The sequence below is a fragment of the Pleurodeles waltl genome, chromosome 9, assembly GCF_031143425.1.
Source record: "Pleurodeles waltl isolate 20211129_DDA chromosome 9, aPleWal1.hap1.20221129, whole genome shotgun sequence".
NCBI lineage: Eukaryota > Metazoa > Chordata > Amphibia > Caudata > Salamandridae > Pleurodeles > Pleurodeles waltl.
Window position 1 is genome coordinate 565,313,136 of NC_090448.1, and position 22,583 is coordinate 565,335,718.

General features: G+C 45.3%; 1 protein-coding gene across 2 annotated transcripts in view; it reads right to left on the reverse strand.

Moving 5' to 3' along the window:
- Positions 1–9,688: 9,688 nt before the first annotated feature.
- The window catches only part of HNRNPUL1 (heterogeneous nuclear ribonucleoprotein U like 1), a 105,219-nt gene continuing 92,324 nt past the window's right edge, over positions 9,689–22,583 (reverse strand). For both annotated transcript variants that reach the window (XM_069207536.1, XM_069207535.1), the window contains exon 16: positions 9,689–11,046. In XM_069207536.1, the coding sequence (XP_069063637.1) occupies positions 10,888–11,046 (159 nt within the window). In that variant the 3' untranslated portion in view covers positions 9,689–10,887. The remainder of the gene's footprint in view (positions 11,047–22,583) is intronic.

Genomic DNA, 22,583 nt, shown 5'->3' on the forward strand with positions numbered 1-22,583 from the left:
TCTATTACAAACCTGATGCTTGTTTGCACACTGCCGCCGCTGAGGGTGTACTTTCTGTGTGGACTTGTGTCCCCCCCGGTGCCCTACAAAACCCCCCTGGTCTGCCCTCCGAAGACGCGGGTACTTACCTGCTGGCAGACTGGAACCGGGGCACCCCCTTCTCGATTGAAGCCTATGGGTTTTGGGCACCACTTTGACCTCTGCACCTGACCGGCCCTGAGCTGCTGGTGTGGTAACTTTGGGGTTGCTCTGAACCCCCAACGGTGGGCTACCTTGGACCCAAACTTGAACCCCGTAGGTGGTTTACTTACCTGCAAAAACTAACAAACACTTACTGCCCCCAGGAACTGTTGAAAATTGCACTGTCTAGTTTTAAAATAGCTAGATGTGATTTATGTGAAAACTGTATATGCTTTTTTGCTAATTCAAAGTTCCTGAAGTACCTACCTGCAATACCTTTCATTTGAAGTATTACATGTAAATCTTGAACCTGTGGTTCTTAAAATAAACTAAGAAAATATATTTTTCTATACAAAAACCTATTGGCCTGGAATTGTCTCGGAGTGTGTGTTCCTCATTTATTGCTTGTGTATGTACAACAAATGCTTAACACTACTCCTTTGATAAGCCTACTGCTCGACCACACTACCACAAAATAGAGCATTAGAATTATCTCTTTTTGCCACTATCTTAACTCTAAGGGGAACCCTTGGACTCTGTGCATACTATTCCTTATTTTGAAATAGTGCATACAGAGCCAACTTCCTACAGTACAAATTAGTGTTTTCATGTGTGTAAATGCTGGGACACTATAGTGGTTTTGCATGAGCTTTGCAGGTCTCCTAGATGAACCTTGGCAGTCACCTTTTTGGCGAATACTCTGGGAGCGGATGTGACCCCAAAAGGAAAGACCTTGAACTGGTAATTTTTTCCTGCCACCACAAATCTGAGGTATTTGCGGTGTGCTGGACGGATGGGAATGTGAAAGTAAGCACCTTTTAGGTCATAAAGTCACCTTTTTGGAGAAGGGGACTGACATCCTGAAGAGTGATCATATGGAAATCCTCGGATAGAATGTAGGGGTTTAACAGGCTGAGATCTAGAATTGGCCCGAGTGAACTGTCTTTTTTGGGTATAAGAAAGTACATGGAGTATACTCTTGAACCTTGATGTTTTAATGGAACAGTCTCTATGACTCCTTTGAGAATGCACTTCCTCCTCGAGAAGAGATGTTCTTGTGAAAGTGTGGGTGCGAGGGGTGTATATGTTTGGCAGTGGAGGTGGAGCCTCTAGAAGTGGATGGCTTTCCTCTGCCTTTGTTGTTGTTTCCTCTACAAGAACCTCTATTAAAAAAAAACCTGGTATGGGATTGAGAGAAGGCCTTAGTTTGTGTGGAAGACTGGTCTATATAGGATGATCTAAAACCTCTTGTTAAACCTGGGTGACAAAAAGTACCACGGTGTGCAGTGGCTTGGAATGCCCCCATTACTTTGGCAGTTTCATTATCTTTTTTTTAACTTTTCTAGTGTACTGTTGACTTTGGGGGCCAAAGAGGTTCTCTTTATCGAAAAGCATGTTAAACACTGCCTGTTGTACCTCTGGTTTGAACTGTGAACACCTGAGCCAAACAGGTCTTATAATGACACTGGTATTAATGCTGCGTGCAGCTGTTATCAGCAACTTCCAGTGCACAACAAATCGATTTGTGGCAGAAGGACAAACTATTACAATTTCACAAGCCATTTTGTGATGCTCCTCTGGGAGATACTGAAGGAGCTCTTCCATGGCATCCCAATGCGTCCTGTTTTATCATGCCAGCAAGGCCTGTGTGATAGTAATACACCTATGTTTGGTTCCCTGAGCTGCAACCCTTTTACCGGCTGCATCTAATTTTTAGCTTTCTTTCTCATGTGGGGAGGGGTTTGATTCTCTCCTGTGCATTGACTATTAGCCCTTCAGCAGGAGGTTGACGTTTAGTACGGAGGAACCTGAGCCTTTATGAACAGAGGGTCTGTGGGTGCAGCTTTATTTATAACTCAAGAGCAATAATGCGTGCTCTTACTGGCGTCTTAAAGATCTCATCAGTATGCCAGAGCAGGTCTGGGAAGAAACAGACTGTGTTGTGGCAAGATTGGGAAAGTCTTCCTCTGTAGGATCATTGTGCTTCTGTACATAATGCTGCCACCCTAGCTATGAATTGCTGATATGAGGTGGAATCCTCAGGTGGTGATTGTCTAGCTAGGTAGAAATTGGGATCATTGGGTGGAATAGGATCCGGATCATGTGTGTCTCACAGATCTGGGTCATCTTACGTGTCTCCTAAATCCTGAGGGAGGTGGAGATCTTGGTGGAGGAGCTGTCTTAAGGAAGTAGAGATGTCTGAGAAGGCTGTAGAAAAGAGGAAGCCTTATCTTTGGTGGGCTTCTTTGGAAGCAGAGAGGTATCAAGCGCCTCTTGAAAAGTCAATTGTTTCTTTAAAGGAACAAGGGGTGTTGTCCTAATACAACCTGTTCCCTCCTGAATATGAAGTTGGTGCTGCCAAGCGTCCATTGGTTTCACAGGTGGAGGGGTGGCCGAAGACTGTCTTGAATCCATAGGATTGAAAGGAGTCTAAGGTTTTAGGCTCAGAAGTCTTCAATCGATGTGGTGGTGTCAGCAACAAGAGAGGACAGTTTTTTTGCCAGTACTGAAGCATGTGCATTTGGTTGAGTCTGTGCTGAGGACTGAGCTACCAGGGCCAGAGGTTAATGCTGAAGTTTTGACGTTGGCTTTTTTTCGGTGCTGAGCCAAAAGGTGGGGCATCCAAAATTGATTCTCTGCTCCAACCATGGCCTCAAAGGCAGTGGCAGACCTCTCTGGATGTTTTTACAGTCTTTTTCGGGGCTGCAGTGCTCTTTGTACTCACGGTCTGTGCCGACTGCAACAGCTGGGTCTCGATATATGACTGCACACCCGAGTCAGAGTTTTAGATTGAGAAGGTCCCTTCTTGCTCCGGCCCGAAGATGTCTTGTGTGTCGTCTGAGTCCAAGACACCATTTGCAGATGGAGCTTTTTTGGTCTCCAAGAGTCTTTTTCAAATAAAAGGATTGACGTGTGACGCAGGTTTGCTCACTGTGGTCTGGGACGTCCCGAAAGGCAGGGAGCTGGTTTTGGGATTAGAATTCAAAACAGAGGACAGACAATGAGAAAGAAAACGTGATCAGAACAATTCAGGAGCTGAAAATGAAGATGGAAGAAACCAGTCTGGGATGGCATCGAGCTGAAAACTGAGCGAGAGAAACACATCGAACCAGGCGGCGGAAGGAAAACAATCTAACAAACGACTTGATGACCATGTGCACCATCACCAAAAGGAGGAATCATCTGATCCAATGAATAAAAAAAAAAATCTTCAAATAAAACCAAGGTTCACCACTCCGAACCCAAGAGTTTATGCACAGCTTGTAACTCTACAGTACTACATGCCATCAAATGAAAATGTCACTTACCCAGTGTACATCTGTTCGTGGCATCAGTTGCTGAGATTCACATGGTCTGCATAGCTCGCCATCTGGTGTTGGGTCGGAGTGTTACAAGTTGTTTTTCTTCGAAGAAGTGTTTTCGAGTCACTGGACCGAGTGACTCCTCCTTCTGTGCTCATTGCGCATGGGCGTCGACTCCATCTTCGATTGTTTTCCCCGCAGAGGGTGAGGTAGGAGTTGTACTATAGTAATAGTGCCCGCGCAATGAAATGTGTAAGTATGTACCTATTAAAGGTTTAAATAATATATATACACAAATGTACAAAATTGAAGGTAACTTCTGAACTGCTACAGGCTTCCGGGGAGGTGGGTGGGCCCATGTGAATCTCAGCGACTGATGCCACGAACAGATGTACACTGGGTAAGTGACATTTTCAGTTTGATGGCATCTGTCGCTGTAGATACACATGGTCTGCATAGACTAGTAAGCAGTTATTTCCCCATAAGCAGTGGTTTAGCCTGTAGGAGTAGAAGTTGTCTGAAATAGAGTTCTTAATACAGCTTGACCTACTGCAGCTTGTTGTGCGGATAGCACATCTATACAGTAGTGTTTGGTGAATGTGTGAGGCGTAGACCATGTGGCTGCCTTACATATTTCATGCATTGGGATGTTTCCTAAAAAGGCCATTGAAGCACCTTTTTTCCTTGTTGAATGTGCCCTGGGAGTAATGGGCAGTTGTCTTTTTGCTTTAAGGTAGCAGATTTGGATGCATTTAACAATCCATCTGGCTATACCTTGTTTTGATATTGGGTTACCTGCATGAGGTTTTTGGAATGCAATAAATAGCTGTTTAGTCTTTCTGATGTTCTTCGTTCTGTCAATGTAGTACATTAATGCTCTTTTGACATCTAATGTATGTAGTGCTCTTTCAGCCACAGAATCTGGCTGTGGGGAAAAAACTGGTAGTTCTACCGTTTGATTTAGATGGAACGGTGAAATAACTTTTGGTAAAATTTTTGGATTAGGTCGTAGGACGACCTTATCTTTATGTATTTGTATAAAAGGTTCCTGTGTTGTGAACGCTTGAATTTCACTTACTCTTCTCAGAGATGTAATGGCGATGAGAAAGGCAACTTTCCAGGTTAGGAATTGTATTCCGCAAGAGTGCATGGGTTCGAAAGGTGGGCCCATGAGTCTTGTTAGGACCACGTTTAGGTTCCATGAAGGAACAGGTGGTGTTCTTGGTGGTATAATTCTTTTAAGACCTTCTATGAATGCTTTGATGACTGGTATCCTATACAAGGAAGTTGAATAGGTAGTCTGCAGGTATGCAGATATTGCTGCAAGGTGTATTAATAGAAGAGAAGGCTAGCTTTGCTTTTTGTAAATGGAGCAAGTAATTTACTATATGTTTTGGAGTTGAGTCTAGTGGTTGTATCTGATTATGATGGCAGTAACAAACAAATCTTTTCCACTTACTTGCGTAGCAGTGTCTAGTGGATGGCCTTCTGGCCTGCTTTATGACATACACTCTTGGCTAAGTTGTAAGTGTCCGAATTCTATGATTTCAGGAGCCAGATTGCTAGATTCAGCGATGCTGGATCTGGGTGTCTGATCTGTTGGTTGTGTTGCGTTAACAGATCTGGTTTGTTGGGCAGTTTGATGTGGGGTACTACAGATAGATCTAGCAGTGTTGTGTACCAGGGTTGTCTTGCCCACGTTGGTGCTATTAAAATGAGTTTGAGTTTGTTTTGACTCAATTTGTTTACTAGATAAGGGAGGAGAGGGAGAGGAGGAAAAGCGTAAGCAAATATTCCTGACCAGTTCATCCATAGGGCATTGCCTTGGGATTGCTTGTGTGGGTATCTGGACGCGAAGTTTTGGCATTTTGCGTTCTCTTTTGTTGCAAATAAGTCTATTTGAGGTGTTCCCCAGAGTGTGAAGTAGGTGTTCAGAATTTGTGGGTGGATTTCCCATTCGTGGACTTGCTGGTGATCTCGAGAGAGATTGTCTGCCAGTTGATTCTGGATCCCTGGAATAAACTGTGCTATTAGGCGAATTTGATGGTGGATTGCCCACTTCCATATGTTTTGAGCTAATAAGCTTAACTGCGTTGAATGTGTTCCTCCTTGTTTGTTTAGATAATACATCGTTGTCATGTTGTCTGTTTTGACAAGGATGTATTTGTGGGTTATGATTGGTTGGAAAGCTTTTAGTGCTTGAAAAACTGCTAATAATTCTAGATGATTTATATGCAGTTTTGTTTGATGTATGTTCCATTGTCCTCTTATGTTGTGTTGATTGAGATGTGCTCCCCACCCTGTCATGGAAGCATCTGTTGTTATTACGTACTGTGGCACTGGGTCTTGGAAAGGCCGCCCTTTGTTTAAATTTATACTGTTCCACCATAGAAGCGAGAGGTAAGTTTGGCGGTCTATTAACACCAGATCTAGAAGGTGACCCTGTGCTTGAGACCACTGTGAGGCTAGGCACTGTTGTAAGGGCCTCATGTGCAGTCTTGCGTTTGGGACAATGGCTATGCATGAGGACATCATGCCTAGGAGCTGTAGTATTGTTCTTGCTTGTATTGTTTGATTTGGAGACATGTGTTGAATGACTGTTGAAATTGTGAATTCTTTGTGGAGTTGGCGTTGCTACTCCTTTTGTCGTGTCTATTATGGCTCCTAGATATTGCTGTACTTTGCTTGGCTGAATGTTGGATTTTGCAAAGTTGACGGTGAACCCTAGTTTGTAGAGGGTTTGTATGACTTGATTTGTGTGGTTTGAGCATTGTATGAGCGAACTGGTTTTGATTAGCCAGTCGTCTAGATACGGGAATACATGTATTTGCTGCCTTCTGATGTGTGCAGCGACTACTGCTAGGCATTTTGTGAATACCCTTGGAGCGGTTGTTAAACCGAAAGGCAATACTTTGAATTGGTAATGTATTCCTTTGAATACAAACCTTAGATATTTTCTGTGTGATTGATGTATTGGTATATGGAAATATGCGTCTTTGAGGTCTAGGGTTGTCATGTAGTTGTGTTTTTTGAGCAATGGTAACACTTCTTGTAGTGTGACCATGTGAAAGTGGTCTGATTTGATGAATGTGTTTACTACTCTGATGTCTAGAATTGATCTCAGTGTTTTGTCCTTTTTTGGTATCAAGAAGTACAGTGAATAAACTCCTGTGTTTATTTGTGTGCTTGGTACTAATTCTATTGCATTTTTTTGCAGTAGTGCTTGAACTTCTATCTCTAGAAGCTGTGAATGGTGTTTTGATAAATTTTGTGATTTTGGTGGTATGTCTGGAGGGAATTGCCGGAATTCTATGCAATAACCATGTTGGATAATTGCTAGGACCCATGTGTCTGTAGTTATTTCCTCCCATGCTTCGTAATATTGACCTATCCTTCCCCCCACTGGTGTTGTGTGGGGGGGGGGGGGTGAGTGACGTGTGAGTCACTGCTTGTTGGTAGTGGTTTTGGGGCTTTGAAATCTTCCTCTATTCCTAGGGAATTGCCCTCCTCTATACTGGCCCGAAAGCCTCCCCTGTACTGTCCCTGGTAGGTGGACGGTGCGGACTGTGAGGTACTGGCTTGTGTGGCCTGACCCCGAAACCCTCCTCTAAAAGGTGTTTTGCGGAAGGTGGTATAAGATCCTCTGCTCTGCGGGGAGTAGAGTGCGCCCATGGCCTTGGCAGTGTCAGTGTCCTTTTTGAGCTTTTCTATGGCTGTGTCGACCTCCGGACCGAACAGAAGTTTTTCGTTTACTGGCATGTTAAGTACTGCCTGCTGAATTTCTGGCTTGAATCCAGACGTTCTGAGCCATGCGTGCCTACGGATGGTAACCGACGTATTAATGGTCCTTGCGGCTGTGTCTGCTGCATCCATAGAGGAGCGTATTTGATTGTTGGAGATGTTTTGACCCTCAACAACCTGTTTTGCTCTTTTTTGTAGATCTTTTGGGAGATGTTCAATGAGATGCTGCATCTCATCCCAGTGGGCTCTGTCGTATCGCGCTAGCAGCGCTTGTGAGTTTGCGATGCGCCACTGGTTTGCTGCCTGGACAGCGACCCTCTTCCCGGCTGCATCGAACTTTCTGCTTTCTTTATCTGGGGGAGGTGCATCCCCAGAAGTGTGTGAATTTGCCCGTTTTCTGGCAGCCCCTACCACCACAGAATCTGGTGGCAGCTGAGAGGTGATGAATACAGGGTCCGTAGGAGGCGCCTTATACTTTTTGTCCACTCTAGGCGTTACTGCCCTACTTTTAACCGGCTCCTTGAGATCTCCTTTGCATGGCGTAGCATGCCTGGGAGCATAGGCAGGCTTTGGTAGGAGCTGTGGGTGGAGGAGAGGGTGTTAAATAAAAAGTCATCCTCTACTTGTTCAGAGTGTAGTTCCACATTATGGAACTGAGCTGCTCTAGCCACCACTTGTGAATAGGCTGTGCTGTCCTCAGGTGGTGATGGCCTAGTTGGGTATGTGTCTGGGCTGTTATCAGACACTGGTGCATCGTACAAGTCCCACGCGTCTTGATCTTGGTCGTCGTGGCTCATGGCGGTGTGAGCTGGCGAATGTGACGGGGTGTAAGTTGGAGAAGCCGGAGTTACAGGTGGAGGCGAGGGAGGAGGTGTTACCGTCTTTGCTGTTTGTTGCTGAGGAGCCTCTCGTGCTACAAACTGAAGTGTTCTCTTTCTTTTGACAGGTGGAAGGGTACTGATCTTCCCTGTCCCCTGCTGAATAAAGATACGCTTTTGCGTGTGATCCACTTCAGTGGATTGCAGTTCTTGTTCGAATCTGTGTCTTTTCATTTGTGAAGACATAGAATGTTCTTCAGTATAGGAGCCTGAAACTGGGTCTGTTGGTGCTTTTTTCGGCTCCGAGGTAACCTTCCTCTTCTTTTGTGCCGAAAAATCTTGGCCTCTATGGTCTTCGGCGCCACTGTCTCGGCGTCGATCCGTGTCGACACCGAACTCTCGGTGTCTATGCTTCTCTTTAGCACTCTCTCGGTCCCGAGGAGGCTGCGTGCCGGTGTCTCGACCGGAGTCGGACGATCTCGACACTGAATGGGCCTTTTTCGGTGCCGATTGTTGGTCACCGTGAATTTGGGTTGAGCCATGGCCGGTTGGCAGTGGCGTCCCCTGGGCCTTTTTGCCTTTTTTAATTTCTGATCTCGACGTCTTACTCACAGTTTTTGTATTGTCGAGTTCGTCGGAGTCTGAATCCTGGATGGAAAAGGATTCCTCCTGTTCCTCTTCTGTCTCGAACTGTCGATGCTCCTTTGGCGTGGACGCCATCTGCAGTCTTCTCGCTCGACGGTCGCGCAGAGTTTTTCGGGACCGGAACGCCCGACAGGCCTCACAGGATTCTTCGCTGTGCTCGGGTGACAGGCACAGGTTACAGACCGAGTGTTGGTCCGTATAGGGATATTTGTTGTGGCATTCAGGGCAGAATCGAAACGGGGTCCGTTCCATCGGCGTTGTTCTCCACGCGGTCGGGCCGACTAGGCCCCGACGGTGTGCCGAAACCTACCCCGAAGGGCACCGAAGCGCTTCGATGTTCAATGCGTCGTCGTATGTGTTTATCTCGAACCGGATCGCAACGATACCGTCGAAAATGTTCCGTTTTCAGCTATCTTTCCGTTCCGAAACTCGGAGCGACAGGAACACGTCCGAACCCGATGGCGGAAAGAAAACAATCGAAGATGGAGTCGACGCCCATGCGCAATGAGCACAGAAGGAGGAGTCACTCGGTCCAGTGACTCGAAAACACTTCTTCGAAGAAAAACAACTTGTAACACTCCGACCCAACACCAGATGGCGAGCTATGCAGACCATGTGTATCTACAGCGACAGATGCCATCGAACCATAAAATATCAGTTCAAAGGGAGAACAAGGCCCTAGAACTACTACATAATGTGTTGCAGAAATCATGGGAAAGATGATTTCTGGGAGAGGTTAAGTGCAGGGCATTCACCAACTGGTTGGACTTCAGATCTTATTCAATAGGTGATTATGCTATTAAGTTATCCTGAGGCTCCCACTTCAACACTGGGGAAATGATTCAAGCATCTGAATCTATGAAAGCCATAATGCTCATTAACTATCTGATCAATTGACATAGAAACAGGACTACAACAGATTTTAGGGGTAGGTGTTAGAAACAAGGAGGGTAAAGTCCATACAAGAACATTTTCTTGCAACAACAATTTACAACAAAATGGTTAACTGGAAAGGGATTTATTTGCACTGCAGTTTCACCAATCCTTTGCCAGAACAGTGCTCTTTTGGGAAAGAAGACAAAATAAAAATCACAGACAGCTGCAAAGTTAACATTTTAAGTTCAATGCTCACTCTTTCCAAATACTAAAAGTGGGTACAATTGAACTTAACACAAAAGCATGTGCAAAGTTATGGAAACTGAGACACTGTATAAAAAGTTTCACGTTCCAAGATGACCCAATCACCTCAATTCCAGCAAAGAAATAGCTTTCTTGATGCAATATTAACAGCTGGCCCACATTAGTTACATAAAATTCTAAAAATAAAAAATAGAACCATAAAACATGTACTTTTTCATTTTTAAACAAAAACATTGGAACGCATTATGGAAGAATTTACACAACTGGACCTGGTTCTGCAATGCTCCAATCTTTTCTAGCACAATGTTGGAAAAACAAAGGATAATCCATTGACATAGCTGGATACATGTATTTGATAGGAAATGCAAAAATCTAGCATGAGTAGCCACTTTAAGTTGGTTAGTAATCCAAGTAACTTTACAGTGAAGTGTAACATAGAATTTATGCTATCCATTTATGGGGGAGTTTGGGAATGGAAGCATGCCTTATGCAGAGAAACTATGCATTATCCTTTGACGACAATCACCCAGGACAGAGAAATAACACCAGGGTCTAATTAGGGGTGGATAAATCCAGTAGTGCTCCTTTCTCCTCTCCCTTCATTCCGGATATGCCCCATTAAAAAGGCGCGTAGAAGCTGCTACCTTAATTACTCTGCAAACCACGGCATGGAAAGTTGTACTTCTTTAAAAATGAAAGTTGTGCCAATATTGTTTTACATAAGCTTGTGTTAAGCACTCAACGTAAAATGTTGCAGTAATATTTAATTCCTGGCATGAATGGACGAAACCGGTCTTAGATTTTGAAGATCCTTAATTCTGGAAGCATAAATAGCGGCATCCAGCTGGTCTGTTTACTTGTGCTCAGGCAGAAATGTGAAATCAAAGGACAAAGCCCAACTACCAAACGTAGAGAAACTGGGCATCTGGAGCTAGGATTTCTCCACCCCTGGTCTACATTCTACTTTTTTTTTTTTTTTCAACAATGCCAAAACGACTCAGGAGGCCAAATGAAGCCAAACTGAACAGACAAGAGCTCAACATCTCTCCTCTTCCACAATTTTACTGAGCGCCAGAACTTCCAGAATAATCATAGCTGCCATAATATGGGTTCCACTGGCCCTGACCCTGGCCTTGGGTCTGAGGAGGGGTAGGTGCAGCAGCAGGCGTTGCTGAGGTTTGATTCTGATTCGGGTAGTACTGACTCCATTGCTGATTGTACTATAAGGGGGAAAAATACAATAAATCAAATTAAGACTTCAATCGCATTCTCGTTTCAAAGAAAAACAAAACAAAAACAAAGGTAATGTATTACGTTTGGACTATACAGTCAAGTCTTATACGGTTCACTGTAGGCTGGCCTACATAACCACCGTAGGTTATTAAACTTGTGCTAGCAAGTATACCTTTCACCCATGTATATCTTTAAAATAAAAAAAGTATAAAAACGATTAACTCACAACAGCTTTTACGTAAGGTCTATTAAGAGCACCTGATTCTGACCCTTATTACATAACTCATATAGATCTAAATGTTGGCTTGAACAAATGACCGGGATTAGTGTTTAAAGTTGTTCCTTCAAGTTAAGGGGAAACATGGAGAACGCAATAGCCATGAAGGATAGTTACGAAAGCTATTTGTTTCTTGAGGACACTTATAATGGAGGGCATTTTTCGGATTATAGAACCACCCACCAATCCTTTCACTAGACTTAACTGGGAAAGAGGGTGTCTCTCTTTGTGAACTGATCGCGAATAGTGTCAGCAACAGACTGGTACATCTACAAGCCAACCAGAATGTAGGACATAGAAAATCTAACTTACCTGTAACAATCAGTTTGAAGACTGCTTAATCACAAATTCTGAAGCTGCTTCCTGGGCCCGTCCCATATTTTTTTTTTTTAACTAGAGGGGTTGGGTTGGGGGGGCAGGGGTGAGGTATGTGTGTGTGTTCTGGTGAATTCTGGGAACGGGGGACGTGGTCATGAATCAGTTAAGCTGATGATAAAGCCAAAAATGGACAATGAAAAACAGCTGTAATATTCTGGACTAAATATTATGTAGGAGAGCATATAGTTTGTGAGGCGATATGCTGCAAACCCCAGACGTTTAATAAAAATGTACCAATAAAGTGGTAAATGTGCTTATAGCTCCATATTTAACAAGGATTTGATTTCTGAAAGATGGGAAAAAGAAGGAAATGTTTTATGTGAAAGAAACAGAAAAATAAGACCATCTTCTAAAGGATCATAGGTAAGAAGGGGAATTAATTTAATTAATCTGGTCAATGTAATGCCTGACAATTTTAGCGTGCACTGGGATAAAAGGTCAATGGATACAGAGGAACAGTTTATTTTTCCTTGTGTTTGATTGGGTGTGCAGATTATGTGATCAATAGTTTTTTCTTAAACATAAGAACATGCTGCTTTATGTTGATCTGTACTTAGCCTCCGATCTGAGAGGGTCAGAGACGAGTGCTGCTAGATGGAATGTGTCAATACCAGCAGAAAAGGGTAGCAAAATTATATCCTCGACACTGTCACATGGTTCGTGTGAGCCACATCACAACAACATGAAGGGACTCCTATAAACAGCTGGATCTGAAGCAATTTCTGAAAAGCTGCAGTTACAAAATAACTGACTTTTTTTAATATAATGAATGTCTTTCAAATTACCAGGTATATGCCATCCCTAGTCTTGAAAACTTCCCTGTGGCACGCCATGACCATCATGGACCCCACTTGAGCTGAAATGAACATGAATTTGAACATTTATCCCTCGAATGATCTACTGATGCAATCCTTGGGGCCAGGCTTAATAGTACTTTGTAGTGCAGGGATATTAACATTCTGAGGCCTGTGTTCCCAACCCACCAGATTCTAAAACATCTTTGAGGTCACTCAAAGCCAAGATGACCGTTTTAGATGGTTCCAGGCCAAGATCAAACCCTAGATCAGTTGACTTGGTCAACAAGGCCCCCAGTGGTTGCTCTTCTGCATCCGCAAAGGCAGTAAACACGTGTAACTGGTTCAAGACTATGACAGCTTCTTTAACTTAGCATCTACTGTAAACAGCTCCAACAGCAACTCCTCTTTTGTGAGTTAACTGCATGAGCTGCATTTCGTTATCCGATGTGAACGTTTTAGTTCAGCATTAAACTTAACTGAAGATTTTAAAGGTCGAGGCTTTGAAGATTTCCAAGACTGCCTTGGCAGAACTCAAATGGCTTCATCCACTCACCAATCTTTTAGCGTCAGTATCACTGTGACAGGTGCTGGAGCCTTCATTGCAATATATAGCATAACTACTCCCCTAAGTAACATCATTAAGCATCGCAATGCCACCTACTGTTGATGTTCACAACAGTGAATATATGTGTGAAGTTTTAATGCGAAGAGCTGGAATTTGTAGTGTAGGTTTTGGAGAAGGAGCAAGTATCTTAAGTTTAGGTATATGTGGATAATGATTCTTGGGTTCTTCATATGACTCAAGAGACAGTATTTGAATACCATTAATCTTTGAGGATATCCGAGACAGCCCATTAAGACAAAGTGGCAAAAGAAGAGGAACAGGAATTTATCACGGCAAACACAAAAGTGCCTCAGAACCATTAAACATTCAAGTGAAGGAGTCAATGAAAGAGGTTGTAGTGGGACAGGAATGAATCATCTGACAGAATAGTTGTTAATGGGGCCTTCAGAAACACTGGGGATGAAATAGGTTGTGTCGACCAGCTTCTTGGGCACCAGGGCTGTCAGGTTTACTAGGTTCCAAATGCATCGATTGAAGTCAATCTCAACTCAACTGTCCTGGGCCATAGCACTACTACACCCCTAACAGGGTCACCAAGGACTCCAATCTAGCACTTGACTAGGAGGATAGAAGACTGATTAGTCCACATCCCGCTCAAGGGGGTGGGTGCAAGACTATGGTGATTCCTACATAATGCTTACCTAAGGTACCGTGGGACTCCAACTTCGACGACGGGGAATGATTCAAGCATGTGAATCTATCAAAGATCCAATACTGGATAATGGGCATTAAAAAAGGGAGGAACAGCAGTTCCAGCATGGAACACTGGAGCTAAATACAGATAAGAGCAGGTTACTTCCTCCAACTCCCAAATGAGAAACTGGGATTTCCAGCAGAATAGAAACTAGCTCTGTATACGAAACACAATGACTCCTGAGTTTAACACATAACTAATACGTGATGTAGGCCAAAATCCAGGAAAGTGAGATTTCAGAAATTCATTAATACTAAGCAATCTTCCAATGACTTACCAGGAGATCAACATAGGGCAGTGAAGCAAGCTCTCCAGAGCTACACAGAAGACACTGCGAACCAACACTGCTCGGTGTTGTAGTTCTGCAGCTGTACCAATCCCATAACCCTGCTTTTGCTTGTCCCACTCCTTCAGGATGGACACGTTAGATTTGCCATACTTGTGGCAGGGTACATGGGCTGTGCAACACTGCTTAGCAAGTGTTGCACGTCAATAGTTTTGCTCTTGGGAGGAAACTCGCTACTCACCTTTGCTTTTGTGCCATTTTTCACTAGAGCAAACTACTCATGTAACTCTCCCCTTTCATCAGTCACCACAAGAATAATGAAAATGTCACTTACCCAGTGTACATCTGTTCGTGACATTAGTCGCTGCAGATTCACATGTTGTGCATAGCCCGCCATCTGGTGTTGGGTCGGAGTGTTACAAGTTGTTTTTCTTCGAAGAAGTCTTTCGAGTCACGAGACCGAGGGACTCCTCCTCCTTTGCTTCCATTGCGCATGGGCGTCGACTCCATCTTCGATTGTTTTCCCCGCAGAGGGTGAGGTAGGAGTTGTGTGTGTTAGTAATAGTGCCCATGCAATGGAGTGAATAAGTATGTACCAGTTAAGGTTTAAGTAATATATTTACAAAATGTACAAAGTTGAAGATAACTTCCAAACGGCTACAGGCTCCCGGGGAGGCGGGTGGGCACATGTGAATCTGCAGCGACTCATGCCACGAACAGATGTACACTGGGTAAGTGACATTTTCAGTTCGATGGGATGTGTAGCTGCAGATACACATGTTGTGCATAGACTAGTAAGCAGGTATCTCCCCAAAAGCGGTGGCTCAGCCTGTAGGAGTGGAAGTAGTCTGAAATAGAGTTCTTAGTACGGCTGACCTACTGTGGCTTGTTGTGCGGATAGCACGTCTACACAGTAGTGCTTAGTAAATGTGTGAGGCGTAGACCATGTGTCTGCCTTACATATCTCGTGCATTGGAATATTCCCTAGGAAGGCCATGCTAGCGCCTTTCTTTCGGGTTGAGTGTGCCCTTGGTGTAATGGGCAGCTCCCTTTTGGCTTTAAGGTAGCAGATTTGGATGCATTTAACTATCCATCTGGCTATACCCTGTTTTGATATTGGGTTTCCTGTATGAGGTTTTTGGAATGCAATAAACAGTTGTTTTGTTTTTCTGATTTGTTCTGTTCTGTCAATGTAGTACATTAGTGCTCTTCTGATGTCTAATGTATGTAGTGCCCTTTCAGCTACAGAGTCTGGCTGTGGGAAGAACACTGGTAGTTCTACCGTTTGATTTAAGTGGAACGGTGAAATAACCTTTGGTAGAAATTTTGGATTGGTTCTTAGGACTACCTTATTTTTGTGTATTTGGATATAAGGTTCTTGTATTGTAAACGCCTGAATTTCACTTACTCTTCTTAGAGATGTGATGGCGATGAGAAATGCAACTTTCCAGGTTAGGAATTGTATTTCGCAAGAATGCATGGGTTCAAAAAGTGGACCCATGAGTCTCGTTAAGACGATGTTGAGGTTCCATGAAGGAACGGGTGGTGTCCTTGGTGGTATAATTCTTTTGAGGCCTTCCATAAACGCTTTAATGACAGGTATCCTAAATAGTGAAGTTGAATGGGTAATCTGCAGGTATGCAGATATTGCTGCGAGGTGTATTTTAATGGAAGAGAAGGCCAGGTTTGATTTTTTTAAGTGTAGTAAGTAACCCACTACATCCTTTGGAGATGCGTGTAATGGTTGAATTTGATTATTATGGCAGTAGCAAACAAACCTTTTCCATTTGCTTGCATAGCAGTGTCTAGTGAATGGTCTTCTAGCTTGCTTTATGACTTCCATACATTCTTGGGTGAGGTTTAAGTGTCCGAATTCTAGGATTTCAGGAGCCAGATTGCTAGATTCAGCGATGCTGGGTTTGGATGCCTGATCTGTTGTTTGTGTTGTGTTAGCAGATCTGGCCTGTTGGGTAACTTGACGTGGGGTACTACTGATAGGTCTAGCAGTGTTGTGTACCATGGTTGCCTCGCCCATGTTGGTGCTATCAGTATGAGTGAGTTTGTTTTGACTCAATTTGTTTACTAGATATGGAAGGAGAGGGAGAGGGGGAAAAGCGTACGCAAATATCCCTGACCAGTTCATCCATAGGGCATTGCCTTGGGACTGCCTGTGTGGGTATCTGGATGCGAAGTTTTGGCATTTTGCGTTCTCCTTTGTTGCAAATAAGTCTATTTGAGGTGTTCCCCAAATTTTGAAGTAAGTGTTTAGAATTTGGGGGTGAATTTCCCATTCGTGGACCTGTTGGTGATCTCGAGAGAGATTGTCTGCAAGTTGATTCTGGATCCCCGGAATAAACTGTGCTATTAGGCGAATGTGGTTGTGAATTGCCCATTGCCATTTTTTGTGCCAGGAGGCACAGCTGTGTCGAGTGTGTCCCCCCCTGTTTGTTTAGATAATACATTGTTGTCATGTTGTCTGTTTTGACAAGAATGTACTTGTGGGTTATGATGGGTTGGAATGCTTTTAACGCTAGGAAAACTGCTAGCAGTTCGAGGTGATTTATATGCAGCTTTGTTTGATGTACGTCCCATTGTCCTTGGATGCTGTGTTGATTGAGGTGTGCTCCCCACCCTGTCATGGAAGCATCTGTTGTTATCACGTATTGTGGCACTGGGTCTTGGAAAGGCCGCCCTTTGTTTAAATTTATACTGTTCCACCATAGAAGCGAGATGTATGTTTGGCGGTCTATCAACACCAGATCTAGAAGGTGACCCTGTGCTTGTGACCATTGTGATGCTAGGCACTGTTGTAAGGGCCTCATGTGCAGTCTTGCATTCGGGACAATGGCTATGCATGAGGACATCATGCCTAGGAGTTGTAATACCGTCTTTGCCTGTATTTATTGTGTTGGATACATGGTTTGTATAACTTTTTGGAAATTTTGAACCCTTTGTGGACTTGGAGTGGCTATTCCCCTTGTTGTGTCTATTGTTGCTCCTAGGTATTGCTGTACTTTGCACGGCAGAACGCGTGATTTCGCATAGTTGACGGAGAAACCGAGTTTGTAGAGGGTTTGTATGACCTGATCTGTGTGGTGTGAACACTTTGTCAGTGAGTTGGTCTTGATTAGCCAATCGTCTAGCTACGGGAATACGTGTATTTGCTGCCTTCTGATGTGTGCAGCTACTACTGCTAGCCATTTTGTAAAGACTCTTGGTGCGGTTGTTATACCGAACGGCAATACTTTGAATTGGTAATGTATTCCTTTGAATACGAACCTTAGGTATTTCCTGTGCGAAGGATGTACCGGTGTGTGGAAATATGCGTCTTTGAGATCTAAGGTTGTCATGTAGTCTTGTTGCTTTAGCAATGGTAACACTTCTTGTAGCGTGACCATGTGAAAGTGTTCTGATTTGATGTAGGTGTTTAGTGTTCTGAGATCTAGGATTGGTCTCAGTGTTTTGTCCTTTTTTGGTATTAGAAAGTACAGTGAGTAAACTCCTGTGTTTATTTGTGTACCTGTTACCAGTTCTATTGCGTTCTTTTGCAGTAATGCTTGAACTTCTATTTTCAGAAGGTCTGAATGCTGTTTTGATATATTCTGTGTTTTTGGTGGTATATTTGGAGGGATTTGGAGAAATTCTATGCAATAACCATGTTGGATAATTGCTAAGACCCAAGTGTCTGTTGTTATTTCCTCCCAAGATTGGTAATACTGACTTATTCTTCCCCCCACTGGTGTTGTGTGGAGGGGATGAGTGACCTGTGAGTCACTGTTTGGTTGCAGGTGTTTTTGGGCTTTGAAATTTTCCCGTTTCTAGGGAATTGTCCTCCTCTGTACTGGCCCCGAAAGCCTCCCCTTTGGTACTGTCCCTGGTAGGTAGACGGTGTTGAGTGTGAGGTACTGGCTTGTGTGGCCTGACCCCGAAACCCCCCTCTGAAGGTTGTTTTGCGGATGGTGCCGAAAGTGCCTCTGCCCTGCGGGGAATAGAGTGCGCCCATGGCCTTGGCAGTGTCCGTGTCTTTTTTTAGCTTCTCAATTGCCGTGTCCACTTCAGGTCCGAACAATTGTTGCTCATTGAATGGCATATTGAGCACCGCTTGCTGTATCTCCGGTTTAAAGCCAGATGTTCGTAACCACGCGTGCCTTCTTATGGTTACTGCTGTGTTAATTGTTCTTGCAGCTGTGTCAGCTGCATCCATAGAGGAGCGTATTTGGTTATTGGAGATGTTTTGTCCCTCCTCAACCACCTGTTTCGCCCTTTTTTGTAAATCCTTGGGTAGATGCTTAATGAGGTGCTGCATCTCGTCCCAATGGGCTCTATCATATCGTGCTAGGAGCGCTTGAGAGTTAGCGATGCGACACTGGTTTGCAGCTTGTACTGCGACCCTTTTTCCGGCTGCGTCGAACTTGCGGCTTTCTTTATCCGGAGGTGGTGCATCGCCCGACGTGTGAGAGTTGGCTCTCTTGCAAGCTGCCCCTACTACAACCGAATCTGGTGGGAGTTGTGAGGTGATGAAAGCAGGGTCTGTGGGCGGTGCTTTGTATTTCTTTTCCACCCTTGGTGTTATTGCTCTACTCTTGACAGGCTGTAAGGAAATGCCTCCTTGGCATGGTTGCCCCCTGACTTTTTGCCTTTGCTGATGCTATGTTTACAATTGAAAGTGTGCTGAGGCCTGCTAACCAGGCCCAGCACCAGTGTTCTTTCCCTAACCTGTACTTTTGTATCCACAATTGGCAGAACCTGGCATCCAGATAAGTCCCTTGTAACTGGTACTTCTAGTACCAAGGGCCCTGATGCCAAGGAAGGTCTCTCAGGGCTGCAGCAGGTCTTATGCCACCCTGGAGACCTCTCACTCAGCACAGACACACTGCTTGCCAGCTTGTGTGTGCTAGTGAGAACAAAACGAGTAAGTCGACATGGCACTCCCCTCAGGGTGCCATGCCAGCCTCTCACTGCCTATGCAAGTATAGGTCAGCCACCCCTCTAGCAGGCCTTACAGCCCTAAGGCAGGGTGCACTATACCATAGGTGAGGGTACCAGTGCATGAGCATGGTACCCCTACAGTGTCTAAACAAAACCTTAGACATTGTAAGTGCAGGGTAGCCATAAGAGTATATGGTCTGGGAGTCTGTTTTGCACGAACTCCACAGCACCAGAATGGCTACACTGAAAACTGAGAAGTTTCATATCAAACTTCTCAGCACAATAAATGCACACTGATGCCAGTGTACATTTTATTGCAAAATACACCCCAGAGGGCACCTTAGAGGTGCCCCCTGAAACTTAACCGACTGTCTGTGTAGGCTGACTAGTTCCAGCAGCCTGCCACACTAGAGACATGTTGCTGGCCCCATGGGGAGAGTGCCTTTGTCACTCTGAGGCCAGTAACAAAGCCTGCACTGGGTGGAGATGCTAACACCTCCCCCAGGCAGGAGCTGTAACACCTGGCGGTGAGCCTCAAAGGCTCCCCCCTTTGTCACAGCCCAGCAGGGCACTCCAGCTTAGTGGAGTTGCCCGCCCCCTCCGGCCACGGCCCCCACTTTTGGCGGCAAGGCTGGAGGGAACAAAGAAAGCAACAAGGAGGAGTCACTGGCCAGTCAGGACAGCCCCTAAGGTGTCCTGAGCTGAGGTGACTAACTGTTAGAAATCCTCCATCTTGCAGATGGAGGATTCCCCCAATAGGGTTAGGATTGTGACCCCCTCCCCTTGGGAGGAGGCACAAAGAGGGTGTACCCACCCTCAGGGCTAGTAGCCATTGGCTACTAACCCCCCAGACTTAAACACGCCCTTAAATTTAGTATTTAAGGGCTACCCTGAACCCTAGAAAATTTGATTCCTGCAACAACAAGAAGGACTGCCTAGCTGAAAACCCCTGCAGAGGAAGACCAGAAGACAACAACTGCCTTGGCTCCAGAAACTCACCGGCCTGTCTCCTGCCTTCCAAAGAACTCTGCTCCAGCGACGCCTTCCAAAGGGACCAGCGACCTCTGCATCCTCTGAGGACTGCCCTGCTTCGACGACGACAAGAAACTCCCGAGGACAGCGGACCTGCACCAAAAAGACTGCAACTTTATCCAAAGAAGCAGCTTTAAAGAACCCTGCAATCTCCCTGCAAGAAGCGTGAGACTTGCAACACTGCACCCGGCGACCCCGACTCAGCTGGTGGAGAACCAACACCTCAGGGAGGACCCCCGGACTAGTCTACGACTGAGTACCAAAACCTGTCCCCCCTGAGCCCCCACAGCGCCGCCTGCAGAGGGAATCCCGAGGCTTCCCCTGACCGCGACTCTCTGAAACCTAAGTCCCGACGCCTGGAAAAGACCCTGCACCCGCAGCCCCCAGGACCTGAAGGACCGGACTTTCACTGCAGACGTGACCCCCAGGAGTCCCTCTCCCTTGCCCAAGTGGAGGTTTCCCCGAGGAAGCCCCCCCTTGCCTGCCTGCAGCGCTGAAGAGATCCCTTGATCTCTCATTGACTTCCATTGCGAACCCGACGCTTGTTCTAACACTGCACCCGGCCGCCCCCGCGCCGCTGAGGGTGAAATTTCTGTGTGGGCTTGTGTCCCCCCCGGTGCCCTACAAAACCCCCCTGGTCTGCCCTCCGAAGACGCGGGTACTTACCTGCTGGCAGACTGGAACCGGGGCACCCCCTTCTCTCCATTGAAGCCTATGCGTTTTGGGCACTACTTTGAACTCTGCACCTGACCGGCCCTGAGCTGCTGGTGTGGTAACTTTGGGGTTGCTCTGAACCCCCAACGGTGGGCTACCTTGGACCAAGAACTGAACCCTGTAAGTGTCTTACTTACCTGGTAAAACTAACAAAAAACTTACCTCCCGCAGGAACTGTGAAAATTGCACTAAGTGTCCACTTTTAAAATAGCTATTTGTGAATAACTTGAAAAGTATACATGCAATTGAAATGATTCAAAGTTCCTAATGTACTTACCTGCAATACCTTTCAAACAAGATATTACATGTTAGATTTGAACCTGTGGTTCTTAAAATAAACTAAGAAAAGATATCTTTCTATACAAAACCTATTGGCTGGATTTGTCTCTGAGTGTGTGTACCTCATTTATTGTCTATGTGTATGTACAACAAATGCTCAACACTACTCCTTGGATAAGCCTACTGCTCGACCACACTACCACAAAATAGAGCATTAGTATTATCTCTTTTTACCACTATTTTACCTCTAAGGGGAACCCTTGGACCGTGCATGCTATTCCTTACTTTGAAATAGCACATACAGAGCCAACTTCCTACACAGGCTGTAAAGAAATGGCTCCCTGTTGCAGTTACCCCCCACTTTTTGCCTGATACTGATGCTGACTTGACTGAGAAGAGTGCTGGGACCCTGCTAACCAGGCCCCAGCACCAGTGTTCCTTCACCTAAAATGTACCATTGTATCCACAATTGGCACACCCTGGCATTCAGATAAGTCCCTTGTAACTGGTACTTCTAGTACCAAGGGCCCTGATGCCAAGGAAGGTCTCTAAGGGCTGTAGCATGTATTATGCCACCCTAGAGACCCCTCACTCAGCACAGACACACTGCTTACAAGCCTGTGTGTGCTGGTGAGAACAAAATGAGTAAGTCGACATGGCACTCCCCTCAGGGTGCCATGCCAGCCTCTCACTGCCTATGCAGTATAGGTAAGACACCCCTCTAGCAGGCCTTACAGCCCTAAGGCAGGGTGCACTATACCATAGGTGAGGGTACCAGTGCATGAGCACTGTGCCCCTACAGTGTCTAAGCAAAACCTTAGACATTGTAAGTGCAGGGTAGCCATAAGAGTATATGGTCTGGGAGTCTGTTTTACACGAACTCCACAGCACCATAATGGCTACACTGAAAACTGGGAAGTTTGGTATCAAACTTCTCAGCACAATAAATGCACACTGATGCCAGTGTACATTTTATGGTAAAATACACCCCAGAGGGCACCTTAGAGGTGCCCCCTGAAACTTAACCGACTATCTGTGTAGGCTGACTAGTTTTAGCAGCCTGCCACAAACCGAGACATGTTGCTGGCCCCATGGGGAGAGTGCCTTTGTCACTCTGAGGCCAGTAACAAAGCCTGCACTGGGTGGAGATGCTAACACCTCTCCCAGGCAGGAATTGTCACACCTGGCGGTGAGCCTCAAAGGCTCACCTCCTTTGTGCCAACCCAGCAGGACACTCCAGCTAGTGGAGTTGCCCGCCCCCTCCGGCCAGGCCCCACTTTTGGCGGCAAGGCCGGAGAAAATAATGAGAATAACAAGGAGGAGTCACTGACCAGTCAGGACAGCCCCTAAGGTGTCCTGAGCTGAAGTGACTCTAACTTTTAGAAATCCTCCATCTTGCAGATGGAGGATTCCCCCAATAGGGTTAGGATTGTGACCCCCTCCCCTTGGGAGGAGGCACAAAGAGGGTGTACCCACCCTCAGGGCTAGTAGCCATTGGCTACTAACCCCCCAG